The sequence below is a fragment of the Etheostoma cragini genome, chromosome 4, assembly GCF_013103735.1.
Source record: "Etheostoma cragini isolate CJK2018 chromosome 4, CSU_Ecrag_1.0, whole genome shotgun sequence".
NCBI lineage: Eukaryota > Metazoa > Chordata > Actinopteri > Perciformes > Percidae > Etheostoma > Etheostoma cragini.
This window is the reverse complement of record NC_048410.1, coordinates 15,428,448-15,445,070: the sequence shown is the minus strand read 5'-3', so window position 1 is coordinate 15,445,070 and position 16,623 is coordinate 15,428,448. Positions and strand designations below refer to the sequence as shown.

General features: G+C 38.0%; 4 protein-coding genes across 8 annotated transcripts in view; 3 read left to right on the top strand and 1 right to left on the bottom strand.

The window, feature by feature from the left end:
* Positions 1-229, top strand: part of LOC117943425 — a 4,424-nt gene extending 4,195 nt beyond the window's left edge. The window contains exons 4-5 of the mRNA XM_034869539.1: positions 50-175; positions 225-229. Of these exons, the coding sequence (XP_034725430.1) occupies positions 50-175; positions 225-229 (131 nt within the window). The remainder of the gene's footprint in view (positions 1-49; positions 176-224) is intronic.
* rab44 (RAB44, member RAS oncogene family) lies at positions 157-8,846 on the top strand. Of its 4 annotated transcripts, none has more exons than XM_034869825.1 (10): positions 157-1,873; positions 1,919-3,003; positions 3,859-3,926; positions 4,897-4,985; positions 5,097-5,234; positions 5,318-5,399; positions 6,593-6,707; positions 7,161-7,259; positions 7,367-7,443; positions 7,588-8,846. In XM_034869825.1, exons 1-10 carry the CDS (start codon positions 259-261, stop codon positions 7,673-7,675), a joined length of 3,456 nt encoding a protein of 1,151 aa, XP_034725716.1. In that variant the 5' UTR covers positions 157-258; the 3' UTR covers positions 7,676-8,846. The 4 variants fall into 4 exon arrangements, with proteins under 4 accessions (XP_034725716.1, XP_034725717.1, XP_034725715.1 ...); XM_034869826.1 differs by having other exon boundaries at positions 157-2,099; positions 2,175-3,003; XM_034869824.1 differs by having other exon boundaries at positions 157-3,003; positions 5,100-5,234.
* Positions 8,847-9,808: 962 nt separating this feature from the next.
* On the bottom strand, positions 9,809-13,398 carry trub2 (TruB pseudouridine (psi) synthase family member 2). Its single transcript, XM_034869834.1, has 9 exons — positions 13,114-13,398; positions 12,800-12,934; positions 11,925-11,999; positions 11,766-11,827; positions 11,602-11,683; positions 11,176-11,248; positions 10,828-10,964; positions 10,364-10,728; positions 9,809-10,239 (listed from the first exon to the last, which is right to left on the bottom strand). The coding sequence occupies exons 1-8, from the start codon at positions 13,229-13,231 to the stop codon at positions 10,460-10,462; spliced, it is 951 nt and encodes a 316-aa protein (XP_034725725.1). The 5' UTR covers positions 13,232-13,398; the 3' UTR covers positions 9,809-10,239; positions 10,364-10,459.
* Positions 13,399-13,438: 40 nt separating this feature from the next.
* hdhd3 (haloacid dehalogenase-like hydrolase domain containing 3) lies at positions 13,439-15,994 on the top strand. 2 transcript variants are annotated; one of them, XM_034869837.1, is made up of 3 exons: positions 13,439-13,585; positions 14,831-15,165; positions 15,458-15,994. In XM_034869837.1, exons 2-3 carry the CDS (start codon positions 14,836-14,838, stop codon positions 15,851-15,853), a joined length of 726 nt encoding a protein of 241 aa, XP_034725728.1. In that variant the 5' UTR covers positions 13,439-13,585; positions 14,831-14,835; the 3' UTR covers positions 15,854-15,994. The 2 variants fall into 2 exon arrangements, with proteins under 2 accessions (XP_034725728.1, XP_034725727.1); XM_034869836.1 differs by lacking the exon at positions 13,439-13,585 and adding an exon at positions 13,698-13,918.
* The last annotated feature ends 629 nt before the right edge of the window (positions 15,995-16,623 follow it).

The following is a 16,623-nucleotide window of genomic DNA, read 5'->3' as shown; positions in this document are numbered from 1 at the left end:
GATTCTCCTACCAATCAGAAAACTTCAAATTCTGACAAACAGGATGAACATCCTACAAAAGAAAGCAGCTTTGAGTCCATAGGGCGGAATCATGAGGATTCTCATATGTATGATATCAAGGAACCACAGATGAGCCACATAGAAGGCGTAGACACCTCTCAGACTAAAGATGTTTGTGATCAAGTAAAAGAAAATGCACTTGTTGGCGGTAACTTACATTCAAGTTTAACAGTAGATCAGCAATCAAACTCTACGGAGATGCCAGATGAAAAACTTCCCAATGTGTGTTTTTTAACAGAAACAGGAAACTGGAAAAATGGAAATTTACAGACCAACTACTTGGGAAGTGAGGACTGTGTGAAATCAGAAGATATAGATTATTCTATTACAGCAGAGATAACTACAGATGAACACCACCCCAAAGAGCATACAGAACCTCACTGCAGTGTCGAACAAGCAATATGTTCGTCACTAAAGGAAGAGTTGTCTACAAGTGATGACCAAAAAGAGCACATGAACTTATCTCAAATCAGAGGAGCTCGGCCTTCAGAAGATGCTATAAATGAAGTCCATGAAGAGGAGGTAAAGCCAACAGAAATGCATCATATTGATAATTTCTCAACAAAGGAAAGTCAATCTTCTTTACAAACCCTGCATTCAGAAATGAATGTTCTTTTGGACTCCCAACCGTTGGACAGTTATCAGAGCATCAAAGGGCAAAGTCCCACAGACTTCAACACCAAAGGGAACAGAAGGAAATTTGGGTCAAACCGAAAAAATAGAGGACCGCAGGTCAAGGACACAACCAAAACATCATATGTAACAGAAGCAATGAGGCAGAAAGAATTAAAAGAGCAAACCAACCTAGTCGTCAAGCCTGCTGGGGAAATAAGAACATTTGGATCCACCGTAAATGACGAAGAAAATACAGAAAAGAGGTCGGAGGAAGGCACAATTTCGTCACAGAATGTGATGGATAGCAGTACAGTTGTGACAGCGGACATTCCTTCAAGCTCAGGAAAAGACGACTTTGTCAAATCCAAGGAAGTTAATGAGACGGAAAATAAACTCATAAAAGAGACTGAGAATCTAAGTCAGTTTACAGGATGTGACGCAGTTAACATGGAGTTGACACAATCACCAAACATCTCAGTTTGGAAAGATGATTCAGACATACAGAATATCTCATATGACGAAAATGTCATCACCAGGCCAATCGCTGATGGTCTTGAGCAAGAAGGAGCCTTTCACGTCCATGACACGGAAGTTTTATCTTGTGACAACGAATTTAAAGTGCAACAGACAAATGGTACATTACAAATTCTTGGAGATGTCACAATAAAAGCCTACAATTCAGGAGTGGAGAGTTCAATGTGTGTACAAGTTTCTAGACATGATAAAGATGGAGAACAGAAAGACCATGAAGCCCAAGAAATTAATATTCCACAGGTGATCACACATGCTGATCTGTTTTCTGCTTCACAAAACAAAACTGATACTTTGGGTCTATTTGACATTGGTCTCGAGGAAAACATCCAAGCAGAACCAGCTGGGGATGTATCCGTGGAAAGTGGAACTTCCAGCCAACAACGGATACAAGAAAAAACAAATTTAGATGAAAGTGAAAATTTGAAAGGAAGATCCAAACAGAAAAGGAGAAAAATGGGATCTACTCGCCAGACTCAACTCAATAGGAAACCAGAGGAAAAGAGAGGTGAAACAAGAGAAAGTGACTTTAACACAGAAGCTGACATGAGCAATGTTGACAAGATGGAAGCAGTAGAGGATTTACAAATTATTGTAACTGCAGAGCTGTCACAGAATGAACATGCAAAGCCATCACTGAGTCCTAAGAGTAAAGAACAACAGGAAATGACCAGGTCTGACCTGCAGATAATACAGAGCAACGTGATATCAGGCATAGATTATTCAAATACTCCCCTTGCTGAGCTATCTGTCCTACACAATAAAGAAGTTGTTAATCCTGTTGAGTTTGTTCACGTATCTAATGTAAGGGACAGTGAGAGTGATGTAGAGGTTAGTGTGGAGTCGTCACAGCTAGATGATTTTACCACCACTGAGATGCATATCACCTCTGTGCTTGCTGGAAGAAATTCAATAAATCCAATGCTGTCTGCAAACACGGACACTACAAACACTGGTATCACAGGGGAGAGCTGTGTGTCTTTATGTGAGACCACACAGAGTCCACAAAATTATGAGAAACGGCCAGAGTGTGTAAACGTCAGAAATGACCAAGCTTTGAAATCAGCTGATGAGCCTGTTGTGGCAGATTTGGAAATAGTGAAATCTGTGGTCAGAGGAGGAGCTGAAGAAGCGCACATGAGTGCTCAGGCCAGTATACAAGAGCCGGACAAAGCGAATGAAGGAGCTCACAATAAAATTCTCGAGATGAAGAATGCAAATTTTGATTCAACCAACAAGAGAAGAAAGATTGGCAGCACCCGCAGAAGTCTCGGATCACGGACAAAACGGGAAGACTTGTATGAAAAGGAAGAAGAGGATAATGAGGCAACAGAGGCTGCAACTATTGTTGAAATTGGAGAGACTGAAAGAGTCTCAGGCAACATAGGTGTGCTACAACTTCACAAAGACAGTGGCTCTGAGCAAAGGAAAGAAAAGGACTTTGAAACTGTGGAGCATTACTTCAAACCTCACCAGACATTTGAAGAAAATCCTGTTTCACATGGTCAACTAGTAGAAACAGAGCATCAACTAACTCCCAATTATCTCCCCGCAACACAATCAACTTCTCCCAAACACGAGTTAATGTCAGAATCAGCATCAAGTAGGAAAACGAGAAAAATGGGATCACACCGAAAGTCACATGGAAACCAAAACTATGAATATCAAACAGCAAAAAGGGACCAAATGACTGATGCACAAATTGGGAGAGATCTCGGAAGTATCACAGATGAAAGTGCCAACAAGACAACTGAAGAGCTGTGGGAAGAATCTTTAGGCCCGGACAAAATATCAGAGGTAAGCAAAAAAAATTCTTCTTTCTTTTTTACAATCAAAGACATTCTAGTAGGAATCTTCAGTCATGATTGTTTCACATTTTCTGTAAACTGTTAAACAGGCAGATAAACAGTTGTTTGCACTAGATTTCAGTTGGTTTATTAGTTATGACCAGTTCTTAGCAAACTTTTAAACATTGTGAAGTGTTTTTGTGCCTTTAGCCTGAAATGGTTGATTATTATCGGACATGTGGCAGTGGTCTTTTTCACAGTAAGCCTAGGTTGGGCTGCACTTCCCATTTGCATACATCCTCTTGCACACTGGACAACTGATTGTTGTAAGAACAAAAAGGCACAATGAACCAAAATGAGGAACATGCGGTCCACACAACATGTTTCTCATGTTGAAAAGGAGAACATAAAAATGCATCTTGCTTTTTGATCTTAATTGTGGTGTTTATTAACTTCAACAACATAGAAAATGTCTCACACAAATGTAACTTGTAACGCAGATGAAGTTCATAATACAAATTATAAAAGCCCTGTTTTTTTCTTTCCATGCAATTTCATATTTTAGTGGTTGTAATATTACATTGTTGTACAAATAGTATATATTCCAGATAATCTGTTAATGTCCTTAAATAAACCTTCACAAAACAAACGCCACACTTCCTTTGTACCAGAGGATTATCCCTGGGAAACCTATCAAATAACAAAGTTTGGATCTGCAATTGTTGACTGTCCAGCCCTTAATATGAAACAAAATAAGGTTATCCTTTTTAAGAAAAAACAATATACTCTCAAAGATTGAAGGTGAAATCTGCAAATTAAAGTAAATCACCCCTAATTTATGATTGAGATGTTATCGTCTGTGCAGGTTAATACAAGTGACAAGAAACCATCATCAAACCTCAGCACCTCAAAGGCAACAGAGCAACCTGTTAGGTAAGTCCGATGCTGAGCAACACAGATATTGCATCTGCGGCCTCCAAGGCTGGTCCAGGCTCAGTTTAGAACAACACAGTGTGGATGTACCTGGTCTTGGTTATGATCAGAGATGAAGCTTCATTCATATCAACTTGGACCAACTGTCAGTAAAGATAGAAATATATTACAGCATAAATTATGTGAACACGGTTTTCTTTTGTTATCCAGCTTCCTAACATGCTGATTAGCAGTCTGCTGTAATGAGTTCAAAACTGGTCTGAGGAAGGAGATGAGGGAGACGAAAGTGTGACTGCCACACAGTTATTTTGATGCTCACAGTGTAAACGGTTTAGGATATGAGATGCAAGCACTATCATTACAAAGATTTGTCCTTCTGTCGGTTGAACTTTTTAACAGGCAACTAATGGAGAAGAGACAAAGACATAGGAGTTACGGCACAGTGAGATGACTGAAGGGAGATTCTTATTGTGTGTTTAGTTGTCTTAGACTTAGTTAGATCTGTAGTTAAAATAAGACATACTGGGACAATTCTGCTTCCAACCTGTAGGGGGACCGAAGTGGGAAAAGTTCTCTAGTGTTATTTAAGTGCCTCTTCTTATGCAGCATATCCCATGATCCAAGACAGTTTTTTTTTCTCCTTTGGGAGAAAATGCAAGCAACCTTGACCGCAACCTTGAAATATGTATTTTTGTAAATAAATCACAATAACATTTTTAGTTTAAAAAATGATATTTTCCTTTTTATGTTTTTTTTTTTAATCTCCAATTCAAATTTGAGATATCTATTTGTAGATGTATTTGTGGTTATGTTCTGTAGAGTTTAGCAGAATATGTCAAAGAAATGCATCAATTGACAGGATATACTGACGTCTGACAGCTTAAAACTTGTCTAAATGTGAACAGAATTGTTTTGCATGCGCTGTGTTTTTAATTTGAAGTAGGCTTGGTTCTCTGTTCTCTGTATACAGTGAGAAGATACCTAAACCAGTGACTCCTGTTCAACATCCTTCTGCTGAAATCCGCCTGGCTCAAGAGAGTCAACAGAAGTTTTCTCTGGGTAAACAGAACATCAACAATTACACACAGCCGCCAGAGATAATGAAAGAGGGAAGATTAATATGGAGGGATAGAAATATAAAGTGTGACTAGAAATTGTTTTTGTTTTCAGCAGGTAATTCCAGGGCAGCAAATCTTCAATCAAACACTTACCATGTGATAATGGTTGGAGACAGCAGTGTGGGCAAAACCTCCTTTATGAAAAGAGCTCAAAGTGGGAAGTTTTCTTTAGAGTTACCCGCCTCTGTTGGTAAGATCTGTATCTTTTTCCAATTGTATTCCCATAAATGTGTGTAAATATACAGAATAACGTTACAGAAATACATTTTGTAGGACTTGATCACTGCATGTGGACTGTGGTAGTGGATGGGAAACATGTGGTGCTACAGTTGTGGGATACAGCTGGGCAAGAAAGGTAAGTGCCCTGTTTTCTTTTTTCTCTCCATAATTGGGACCCTTGTACTAATTACTGCTGTTGTAATCAAACATTTAAAAGGTGAAAGCTCTTTGTATTGCACAGAATACTTTTTTTCAATGGGAAATAAGTAGCAGTAGGTTGAAATGTGTTACCACAAACTACATCCAGCATTAATAATAACTTTTCAGATGTTTTGGGAACCCTTTAATTTGTCACTGTTGAGCTAGATTTGGGTAATTCTTGAAACTGTCCTGAAAGAAGAAAAAATTAATTTGCTAGCTTCATGTGCCTCATGACTAGCATCTTGAAGCACTTCATAAAGACTGGTGTGTTTCCCTGCTCCCGTAACTTTTTTAGGAAAAATAGCTTAAAGGGGACAGAACTCCAGCAACACTTGTAGAATAAGAAACTACTTTATTGTGGAACAACAAGATACACTGTCAGGTCCAGCAGCCTTACATGGATCCTCCAGATGCCTGGTCCTTTGCAGGATGAAAGGTCATAGGCTAGAAGTCATTATCTGTTAGTTTGCTGTTTAGGTTGGCGTGGCTGTTCTGCAAGTGGTGTTGGATTTTCTGTGTGTAGATGCACTTTGCCTCTCTTGTGGCCCAGGGCAGCTGTAATTAAATCACATCTTCTATGCACCTGCTATTGTAGCCTTCCTAAACATGTGTTGGACAATGTGCCCAAATCACATCAGAACTCGCCCTCAGGCCAGATTTGAACTTGTTTCGTAGCTGGTTTGCTGCACCTCAGCAATGTTAATATTAGTGTTGTTACCACAACAGATTTGCTTCCAGCAGCAGAGGTGGGGTTAACTTGCATGCATTGTTGAATCTTCAAATGGACATATTAGATGATTGAAATAAACAGTGAAAAGGCTCTCGGCTTATGCAGTATAAGTTCACTAAATGTCTTAATTAACAGTTTACAGAGAGCCTCCCTAATGCCAGCACTGAGATCTACACACCAAATCATCATTTATGTAAACTCCTTTTAACCCAGTGTAATGTCAGGCCCGTTTTCATTTCCTTTTTACATACGCGGATATTAGTCTGAAAATGCAAATAAAAACCCAAACACGTTTGATATTTTTATTCAAGGCCCGGTGTTTCTCACTGTTAGTAGCCTCTCCTGGTTTAAAAAATAAGTCAAATCACTCTAATTACATACTTTCTTATCCTTCAAAGGTTTCACAGCATGACAAGGCAAATTTTCCACAAAGCCAATGCGTTTCTCTTGATGTATGACATCACTTCTTCTCAGAGTTTTTCTGCAGTCAGCTACTGGGCAAACTGTATCCAGGTATGTTATATCCACACTACGGGCTTGGTATATTATGTTTTTTTGTTACAGATGTTGAAACTACAGGATATATTTAAGGCCAGACATGACGGAAAGTTGCAACAGAACTTTCCAGCCTTAAAATGTTTTAATACCAATGCCAATACTTGTTTTGATATATCACACTGAGGAATGTAAAAAAGAGAGTGTCCTTGCACTCTCAGTTACAGTGTGGTATGGCAACAAAACCGCCCTTGAAAGCGAGACATTTTGAAAGGTGTATGCACAGCATCTAAGAAACCTCTGTCTCCTACATACATGCCACACATATCAGTTACAAGACACAGAAAGTGCTTGCTGACTCCTCCCCCTGCCAGCTCCCTTTCAGGATTTATAGTGATGGGATATAACTGTCTAAAATGTTTGAATTTAAATCCAAGCAATAATCAAACTAATTTACTGTATGTTTTGCAGGAAGGGGCTGCAGAAGATGTAACCGTTTTACTTGTTGGCAATAAGAGTGATTGTGCAGAGCGCCAAGTTAAAACTCAGGAGGTGGAAGTTCTGGCAAAGGTATGGAAATGTAGTGTTACTTCCTCTAACACTTTGAGCTCAGAATATAACTAAATAGTTCTGATTATCAAACACCTAGACTAAACGCAGCAGTTTTACATTCACAGGAATACAACTTTGAATTTATGGAGTGTAGCGCTGCCACAGGTGAAAATGTGGTTCAGTCTTTGGAAACTGTGGCCAGGTAACTTATTTCACTGATATTTCCTTTGTCTTGTGTGGCCTACCACACGTGCATGACTTTTTTTAAAGCATGTCCTTTGATTATTTGCACTGCGATGCTGCTTGCCATTTACCAGTATGCAATTAACTGTGTTGTTGTTGCCAGGATGTTGAGCCAAAAAGTCAACACAAGAGAGGAAGCCATGGAGTTAAAGAAAGAGCCCAACAAGAAAAAATCATCAGGATGTTGCTGAAAAAGATGTCTGAAAACTCAGAAAAGTGGAGAAACAAACTGTGGAGTATAACCAGTGATTTCCCGAATCAATTAAATTCCGATTTACAGGGTTCCGATAGGATATCAATTAAGGTGGGAAATGTCAATTATAATTCAAATTTTGCAAGACATATGCTATTAATTTTACAATCAAGAAGCAACCCTCAAATATTTTTTATAATGAACCAGGTTACTTCAAAAAGTTTGCTTAAAGTACTTAACAAGTCATTGACACGCATACAAGTTTAATTTTCTATTTACAATTATCTTTAGATGTACGTATATTTGTATTTCTACCAACTTAATAGTATTATTTTAATGTATGAATTATACCGTGTAGCTGGTGCTCGCATTCCGTAGAGGCAGGTCAATGAACAGTTGTGATTAAGGAAATAGGTATCACATAATGAATACTGGATTCTTTTAGCTTGTTAGATTTATTGTAAAGTCTTGTACAGACTGAGGTATTTGCATTTTAAGATTCATTAACTTTTCCCACTGGGGAACTAAACATTTAGTACTTAAGCACTTTCTGTTCAGAAAGGTTTCTCAGATCCTTTATAGTTAAAAACAAATCCACAAAGAGAAAATTCTCTATACTGTACAGCTATCTACACTTAACTCTTAATGTTACTCTCATGACACAAATATATATTCCATGTGTATGTACAGTACAATGCCATTTTGCTGTTGCTGAATCTTGACAGGTTGGAAGTTACAAAACATGGTACCAAATTGATATTTTAAAGGATCTACTATTATAGTATTTTTATACTAGTATTATTATATGTCAGTGTTAAAGTGTGTTTAAAATTAACGTGTGCAGTAAGCCTTTGAAGAAGAGCATATTTTCATTGTTGTAGCTTTAGTTTGGTATACAAAAATGACATTTATGATTTTGTATGACAAACATCTGTTCTAAATGTATGGCATTGGCACCACTGCAGTTGTCACACAGCTGCCAGATAAATCATACATACATTTCATACCTGTATTAAAGACAACAGCAGAGAAATAAATGGGCTTTAAATATAAATATTGATTTTCTTTTAATGTGTCTGTGTATTTCCCTTTAATTTGTGTGGCCAAATACCTATAATCAAGTTTTGATGGCATGCCTCATGCTTAATAAACCTCCACAATGACAACTACATTCTCACAAAGTTAATTTGTGTCCTCGTGAAAGTTTCCAGACGGACAAAGACAACAGTGTTTCCACAGAAACAACAAGTCCTTTAATGGTATAAAGTGCACGACAACAATAGCGCCACTGCAATAACCTCATACCATCCCAAAAGGGCTTTGGTGAGAAACAGAAATGCCAAGACATCTTTCAATGTCATTAAAGGACAATAAATGTCAAATTATATTGAACGGATTACTCCGAAATTTATATTAGGGATTGGCTCTGACTTCACTGGCTAACCACAAGGAGAATTAATCTTATGCATGTCTTCAGATAATTCGCTTTTATTGTTTTACAGAAACTGTCATTTTAGAACACTTTAATCAATTACGATAGGTTTTCTGGAAAGAACAATGCCATTTTGTAAGTATTACAGGGAAACTAGAAACTATTAATTTAGTGAACTTCCAATTAATTGCAGCTGTAACCTTGAGACATTTAGTTAGTACACAGCAGGTCAGCTAAACAGGAAAAAATGAAGAATAACATTTCTAAGAACTAATGAATTAATAAATATTTCCTATTTCAAGGAACTTTCTAGTTTTCCCATAATAAGTATCAAATTACAAAGTTCTTTCCAGGAAATCCCAAAATATAATGGGGAAACTATGGACAAAAACCTTTTAAATTGGGAAAGACAAGGTCACCATCTTCTAGCTGCATGGCGTACTGTCAAAAGTTACTATTGTGGTCATCATTTGCTGTCCTTCATTACAGACATTCTAATGTTCTCAGTGGGTAAGCTGGCAGGCAGATGTCTGTTGATTGTACTTAGTTTGAAACGCAACCACTACAGAGATAAGAAGGTTGTTTACCAAGTTAACTGGATGGGACCAGTAAGTGTAAACATGAGGACTGTCTTGGAAATTACTGGTTTCAAATACTGCCAGACAAGTCATTCAAAGAAAAGAACCTTTTTTTTTTGTACACTTGGGGGAGCATTTGTTCTGATATTGTAGATGCATCATGTCATCTACAGACCTTTAAGAGTGTTGATTTAACTAACAAAACCTCTATTCATGGCACCAACCACACGAACGCACAGTTTAATATATTGTCTATAAACATGGACATAAACTCAAAATATTAAATGGTGGCACAACCAAACAGAATCTGAAACAAAATGTCAAATTATTTTGTATATTATTTCATGATAACAAACTCTCATATTAGGATTTGAAGAATGAGTTATTACTCATTTAACAAAAGTGAAAATATACTGCAATTGCCTCTCTAGAAGTTTGCATATCAAACAAAAGCATAATATATTGAGTTGTGTCCAATAAGATACTTTCTCTTTTAGGAACCAGGATCTGTGGTCTTTCACACCTCTTTTCCAACTAAAGTTCAAGCTCACACCCAATTTCCACAGGATGCGGAATGGCTGCGGATCTTGCGGAAATTGGATGTGAGCTCCGGAACGACGTTGGAGTAATTTGGTTGATCTGCAGCCGTTCCGCATCCTGTGGAAATTGAGGGTCAGAGTCCCTGTAGAGCAGTTCTGTGACTTGTGTTAACTGCTGCTCACAGCAACAAGTCATGTAATTCTACCTACCACTGCTTTGTTGCAGGTTTTTTTTATGTTGTACTCTCTTCAGTTGGTTGTAATGCTGTGTCCTTCATCTGTGTGTGGGAATATTTTAGATTCTTTTTAGAGTGGTATTGTCTGATGGCCTGTATAACATTAGAAGCAGTCCAGTGGTGATGGGTCAGGGCATCCTGTAGTGTGAAGGGGCCGTCTCTGGTCCGTCTAACTCCTTTACACACTGCTGTGCTGCGCAGCTCAAGTCCTATCTCATGCACAACTTTGCGCAAATATTTCTGAGTTTCATTTAGACACCGCACCTCTGTAAACAGAGAAAAGAATATCAGTATGTATCCTGATCATTTGCATATTTTAAATTGTTAAATGAGGCCTTATGTCTGTTCAATTGAAGATTGTTTACCTAAAGTAAAGTTGGGGGGCTGGAAGTGAAGGCAACGCAAGCCTGTCAAAATAGGCTGCGATTTCCCCTCTGGACCTAGCAAACCTTGCACAGCCATCTCATAGGCTTCCTGAGAGTGCATGTCTACATTGGAATACCTGTATATTAAAAAGAAATAACAAAAAACGGTCATCTACAAATACTCAATTGGCACTCTACTGTGCCTCTGCTGAAAGCACTTTGTGGACTGATCATGTGGGCACTTATTCAAAAGTAGATTACAGAGGGAAACAATCTAATAAGGAGGGAACTTAAGACCAAGTATATCAATATGGTTATAGAAATGTGATGAATGTTTAGTGAATTTACATTAACAAGGCCTTTTGATTGGCTCCCTGCAGCATCGCCAATACTTTGTCCAGCTTATCCTGTTTGATGTGACCTGTGAACACAATTATTAATGATGATGATGATGATGATGATGATGATGATGAATGGTGATTAAGACATGTGTCCTCCATTCAAAAAGGCACAGTTACATATACTAGTATGCTAGATAGCAACTGATGAAAATACGATCTAAAATAATCTAAAAAGCATTTACAGTTACAGTGTGACAAAGTGAATGGAGATGAGACATTATTAAATATAAGTTGTGAGCCAAGTGAACCAATTATTTTAAGTAAGATCAAATTTTTTATATAAAAAATACTCAATTGTAATGATCAAAAACAATGTGTTCTTAAGCGTATAAACTGATGAAACTGAAAAAAAATACAAAGTGAGGTATCTTACCAAAAGTGGATCTTTCCACAACTCTGCCTGTGTGTGAGAAATCATCTGTTGCAGTCCCAAATTCCCCCTCCAAAGTGTAATCCTGAAACAAACCAAACAGCATTAAATCTGTGTATATTGTTTCTCCAATGAATCTGATGGAAAACCCAGAAATGATAAATTACCCTTGTGACTCGTGTTCCGTAGAGATCATTCATGGCCTTGTTTCCATTCCCAAGAGCCAGAACTGCATTTAAAAAGGTGTGAATATTTTAAGTGACTTCATATATGAAATACAACATGGTCTGAAACCGTTCTCATGCGATCAGCGCAAATAATCATACCCAGAACACCAGAAGAAAATGCATCCAGGCGATGTCCTACTCCAACTCTGATATGCTGGAATTCAGGTCCAGTCACTAAAAACACAAAAGAAATAAATATTATTCACTCATAGTCAATGTGCACATATGTAACAACTGCTATTTTATAGTCATTCAAGCAAATATCAAACTGCACTTCTGAAGTCACTAATAAGCCATCAGGCATGACGATTTATGGTCTATTTTAACCCTAAACATTTTACAGTCTATGATTTTAAAATGACCAGGTGAGTGAAACTAAAAAAGATATTTTCCAGAGTAGCCATTTCTACTTGTGAAACAAAGGTTTTCAAATAACATTACAATGACAATGTTAATCTGACAATAGTTGATAAATCTAAATCATTCAGCAACAATAAAGAAACAAGAGTGCAGTTTTGGGGGAAAAAATGTACTTGCATTTAATTTTACAACAGTAAAGCAAGAATAAACATGTAACTCATTTTTTGTATTAACTTTGACTTGGCTCACTATCTCAACCACTTTTGATAACAGTTGATAAAAAATGCAGTCAATTTACGAGTATGTGGTGGAGCATATAACAGTTTTTGTGCTCCTAAAATAGGTGCATGACCTTGTCGTGAATTGATTTATTAAATCAATTACAATTATATTTCTGTAGGTCTGCAATGGCAGGACAGTGTGGCTCACCAGAATGTCATGATCTTTTACAAACATCAAATGAAATAATTTCTTAAGTAAACTACAAATGGTATATTTGAGTTGTAAATATAAACATTAGCCAGTTATTTTTAGGTGCACTGCAGTAATAAATATTAGTTATTTGAGTGTGACCTTAGAGATTAGAAATTATGCAGTCAAGTGGACACACATACCCAGAGGATGCTTGGCCAGTACTGGCACGGAGGATGCAGACACTGTGAGTCCTTTGGGTGCTTCAGTCTCACTGACTGGGTGTACCAAGAAGCGAACCTCCTGAGGAAGTGGCTGGGACGATGTAGCATTCAAACCTATAGTACACATGCAGGGATCAACAGGGATTTGTATGGAAGGTTGAAAAGCCAAATGAGTGACTTAGCTAGCTGTATCGTGACTCACTGTCACAGCAGATATAGAAATGTAATTGAAAGTGTGTTTTGATGGGCCATTGTGTAGGTTTTAAAGGACATGTTATCTTCAGTCGACTCACCTTTAAGAAGATTTGTCTCGACGATGTCCCGTACGAGTTTCCAGTGGACACCAGAGGGTTTGTACACACAAAACAGACCCTCTAACCTCCGAAACATTCGAATAGCTGGAGTTGCCATTATCTTAGTAACATCAGGCTCTCTGGGTTACTTGAAAAATGATTTTAGGTTACCTCTCTTGTGATGTTTTTTTACGGGTGACAGTCTGTCTTTCAGCCGTAGTTTGTTTTCGTACGCTTTTACTCCACTTGACTTAACAGCATGCGTGTTACGTTCCCGCATTCGCGCATGCGTACATGCGTATATTCTCATTCTGATTCTTCTTCTTCTTCTTCTTCTTCTTCTTCTTTTTCTTCTTTTTCTTCTTTGGGGTTTAACTATCTATGGGTTTAAGGGTTTCAATCGTGGTAAACAGCAGCTGTAGGTGCATTACTGCCACCTACTGACCTATAGTGTGGAGCTGGATATTAGGAAGTAGCTAGTTACATGTCTGTGAAATTTCTCCTCATAATACATTTAATCAATCAATCTATTTTATACGTTAAATCGTACAAAGTACAGTTCAAATAAAATGTTATCCCATCCTCGAGAAAATGTAAGATTTGATAGCTAGCCGTTAGCTAACTTTCTTAACATACTGCCGTCTGCTGTACTGGATGTATAATAACAGGCAGTACAGCTGCTGTCGGCTGCCGTTAAGAACCCCAGCGAAGAAGAAGATAGACAGCTAGCTAGCTAGCTAGCTAACTGAAGCACAGACATAACTGAAGCACTGAAGTTGTTTGCAATCGTTGCTAGTTGAGAACGGTATGTTTTAACAGTTTTTACGTCAGTTGTGTTTGCTGGAGAACTCTCCTTACATAGCTTCATGTGTTGAAAAAGGCCGACAAGTAACGGTAGCCAATAATACCAAATCCAAACATTAGTAATATTTATTTTACTGTCTATGGTAATAGCGAGTGAAAGGGCAGGTTAGCCAGGTAACGTTACGATATTCACTGTCGTCTTGGTTACAAGCTCTAACCAGTCTATTCTATTACTATGGCTAAGGTTATCCATAGTATTAGAATAGACTGGTTAGAGGTTGTAACTAAGACGACAATAACATGTAAACAACACAATATTAATAACACGACAACAAGACATGTGCATCTTATAATAGATCCATGAAACCAACGCACCATTTTGTCCTGTAACGTTAGAGGGCGGTGTGGGTCAACGGAATATTAACATGTTTGTTTGTTTGTTTGTGTTTATTGTCTCCTTGGGGAAATTAGGTTGCAGCAGAAATCACATCACAAGGCATTTTTAAACAACATTAAGACAAACAAGACAAAAAAAAGACTGTACCACGTAGACATCAACAAGCACAGGTATAGAAATGATGGCTGAATTTTATTTAGCTGCAGGGGCCACGTATTGTGAACGCTGGTTTATTGTGTTGACTGCCTAGGAAACCTGAATAAAATAGTCATCCTCATTCTACAAAACCATGGTCCATCCATAGGTGTTTTCACACTTCATTATAAATCACCTTTTTAAGGTGGGACTATTGTACAGTACTTTTACATTGGGATAATTTGACTTTATTGTACATTACTTGATTTTTAACACTAGAAATTTATAGGAACAACCTAGAGTGAGGAAACATTTAGTATACATTTTTTCTCAGGTTTCGCGTCATTAATCCATCTTATGTCTGTGGTGTTATCCCTGTAGGTGTAATGCGAGCTTCTCTGCGCTGGGTGCTATGGGATGTGAAAGACACCCTGCTGAAGGTGCGTGCATCTGTGGGAGAGCAGTACTGCAAGGAGGCTGAACGAGTCGGCTTAAACCTCAGTCCTCTGGAGGTCGAAGCTGCTTTCCGTCACGCATATCAACATTATTCCAGCAGATACCCAAACTATGGCGTCACTCATGGCTTGAATGGACAGTCTTGGTGGATGGGAGTGGTGCGAGACACTTTCTCCCAGTGCAGGGTACAGGACCCAGACCTGCTAAATACAGTGGCTCACAACCTTTATCATAACTTCTGCAATGCAGAAAACTGGGAGGTAAATTACAGATGCCACATGTAGCACAATAATATATAATAGTTAAGTTAATTTGTCAAATGTACTTTCTGATCTTATCTTCTAAACAATGTATAACAAATACAACATATTATTTGATGAAAAACATGTCAAGCAAGCAAAAAAACTAAATCTTGAAAGGTATTTGTTGCAATCACAGTCATTGCCAAAGCCTCTTTGGATCTGTTTAAAATTGTCACTTTGTAAAGCATTTTTGCGCATTACTACTAATGTTTACAGTTGGGAATAATTATATGTTTTCACTTTGCTTTAGGTTTTTTCAGATTCAAAGAAGACCCTGGAGTGTTGCTCTTCTCTAGGACTGAAACTGGGTGTTGTATCAAACTTTGATAGCCGCCTAGAAAAGATTTTACATGTGTGTGGCCTGCGGTCTCACTTCAGCTTTCTGATAACATCGGAGGAAGCAGGTATAGCAAAGCCCAGTCCAGCCATCTTTGACCAGGCACTGCAGAGATGCGGAGTACCAGCTGCTAGTGTAGCTCACATTGGGGACCACTATGTGAACGATTACCTCGCCTCTCGGTCTGTGGGCATCCACGGGTTCCTATTAGACAGACGCAACAAGCATAGCCAACCTGACGTTCCTCAAGAGCATCGGCTTAGCTCCCTGGAGGAGCTGCCATCTCAGCTTCAGCTTCGCATTGACTAATGTCAAGAGCCATGGGCTCTACTGCAAAGCTACTCAGCCTGTGGTTCAGTTAAGGAACTCATTTCTGGGACGTAGCTATGTTGACCTATGGTAACCACCTGAGAGCTCAAATGAATTGCTCCTGACAGATATTTATAGGGGAAAAAACATGGGTTGTAATATGAGAACTGTATGTACAGTGTGTAATTGTTATGCACTTTTACTGTAAATAAAATTGGAAGTAAAAAGTATATAAATTGTAAAGATTCTGTCTTAGAAAACTGCCCTATTTTTTTTTCAATCTGATGACAAAATTAAATTGTTTTAGACAAAGTTGGTATTTAAAAACACTAAAATCATCAGTACTTAAACTAATACATGTTCTAGCACTAATAAAAGTTTGTAACACCTTGCACCAAAAGTAGCAAGGATCATAATGACAACACTGCAACGTAAAAACAAGGTAACACAAACGTGGGGAGCATACAGATGGGTGACAAGACAAAAGCTTACAGTGTCTTAGTAAAGTGGAGAGAGGTAACTACTGGAGAACACTTTACATTTAAAGATATTCCATCATCTGGCTTCTAGTGTTAGTGGAGAGCACTAACAAATCCAAATATCACAAATATGTTTATATAATAATACCTTTTTATTACAAATCTTCCCTTTGAATGGCATTTTTTAAAGTGATAGTTTGGATCTTTAAAATTGGGGTTGTATGAGGTACTTATCCACAGTCAGTGTATTACCCAAGCTAATAGACTTATTTGACAAAAGCAGTAACTTTA

Excerpts from the sequence above, each read along its gene's own strand:
- rab44 (XM_034869823.1), top strand. The coding sequence starts at position 259 with ATGCCAGATGAAAAACTTCCCAATGTGTGTTTTTTAACAGAAACAGGA. Across the intron at positions 5,400-6,592 it reads GATACAGCTGGGCAAGAAAG|GTTTCACAGCATGACAAGGC; the intron begins GTAAGTGCCCTG and ends TATCCTTCAAAG. Across the intron at positions 6,708-7,160 it reads ACTGGGCAAACTGTATCCAG|GAAGGGGCTGCAGAAGATGT; the intron begins GTATGTTATATC and ends TATGTTTTGCAG.
- hdhd3 (XM_034869837.1), top strand. The coding sequence starts at position 14,836 with ATGCGAGCTTCTCTGCGCTGGGTGCTATGGGATGTGAAAGACACCCTG. Across the intron at positions 15,166-15,457 it reads GCAATGCAGAAAACTGGGAG|GTTTTTTCAGATTCAAAGAA; the intron begins GTAAATTACAGA and ends ACTTTGCTTTAG.
- trub2 (XM_034869834.1), bottom strand. The coding sequence starts at position 13,231 with ATGGCAACTCCAGCTATTCGAATGTTTCGGAGGTTAGAGGGTCTGTTT. Across the intron at positions 12,935-13,113 it reads CGAGACAAATCTTCTTAAAG|GTTTGAATGCTACATCGTCC; the intron begins GTGAGTCGACTG and ends TGTGTACTATAG. Across the intron at positions 12,000-12,799 it reads ACTGGCCAAGCATCCTCTGG|TGACTGGACCTGAATTCCAG; the intron begins GTATGTGTGTCC and ends TTGTGTTTTTAG.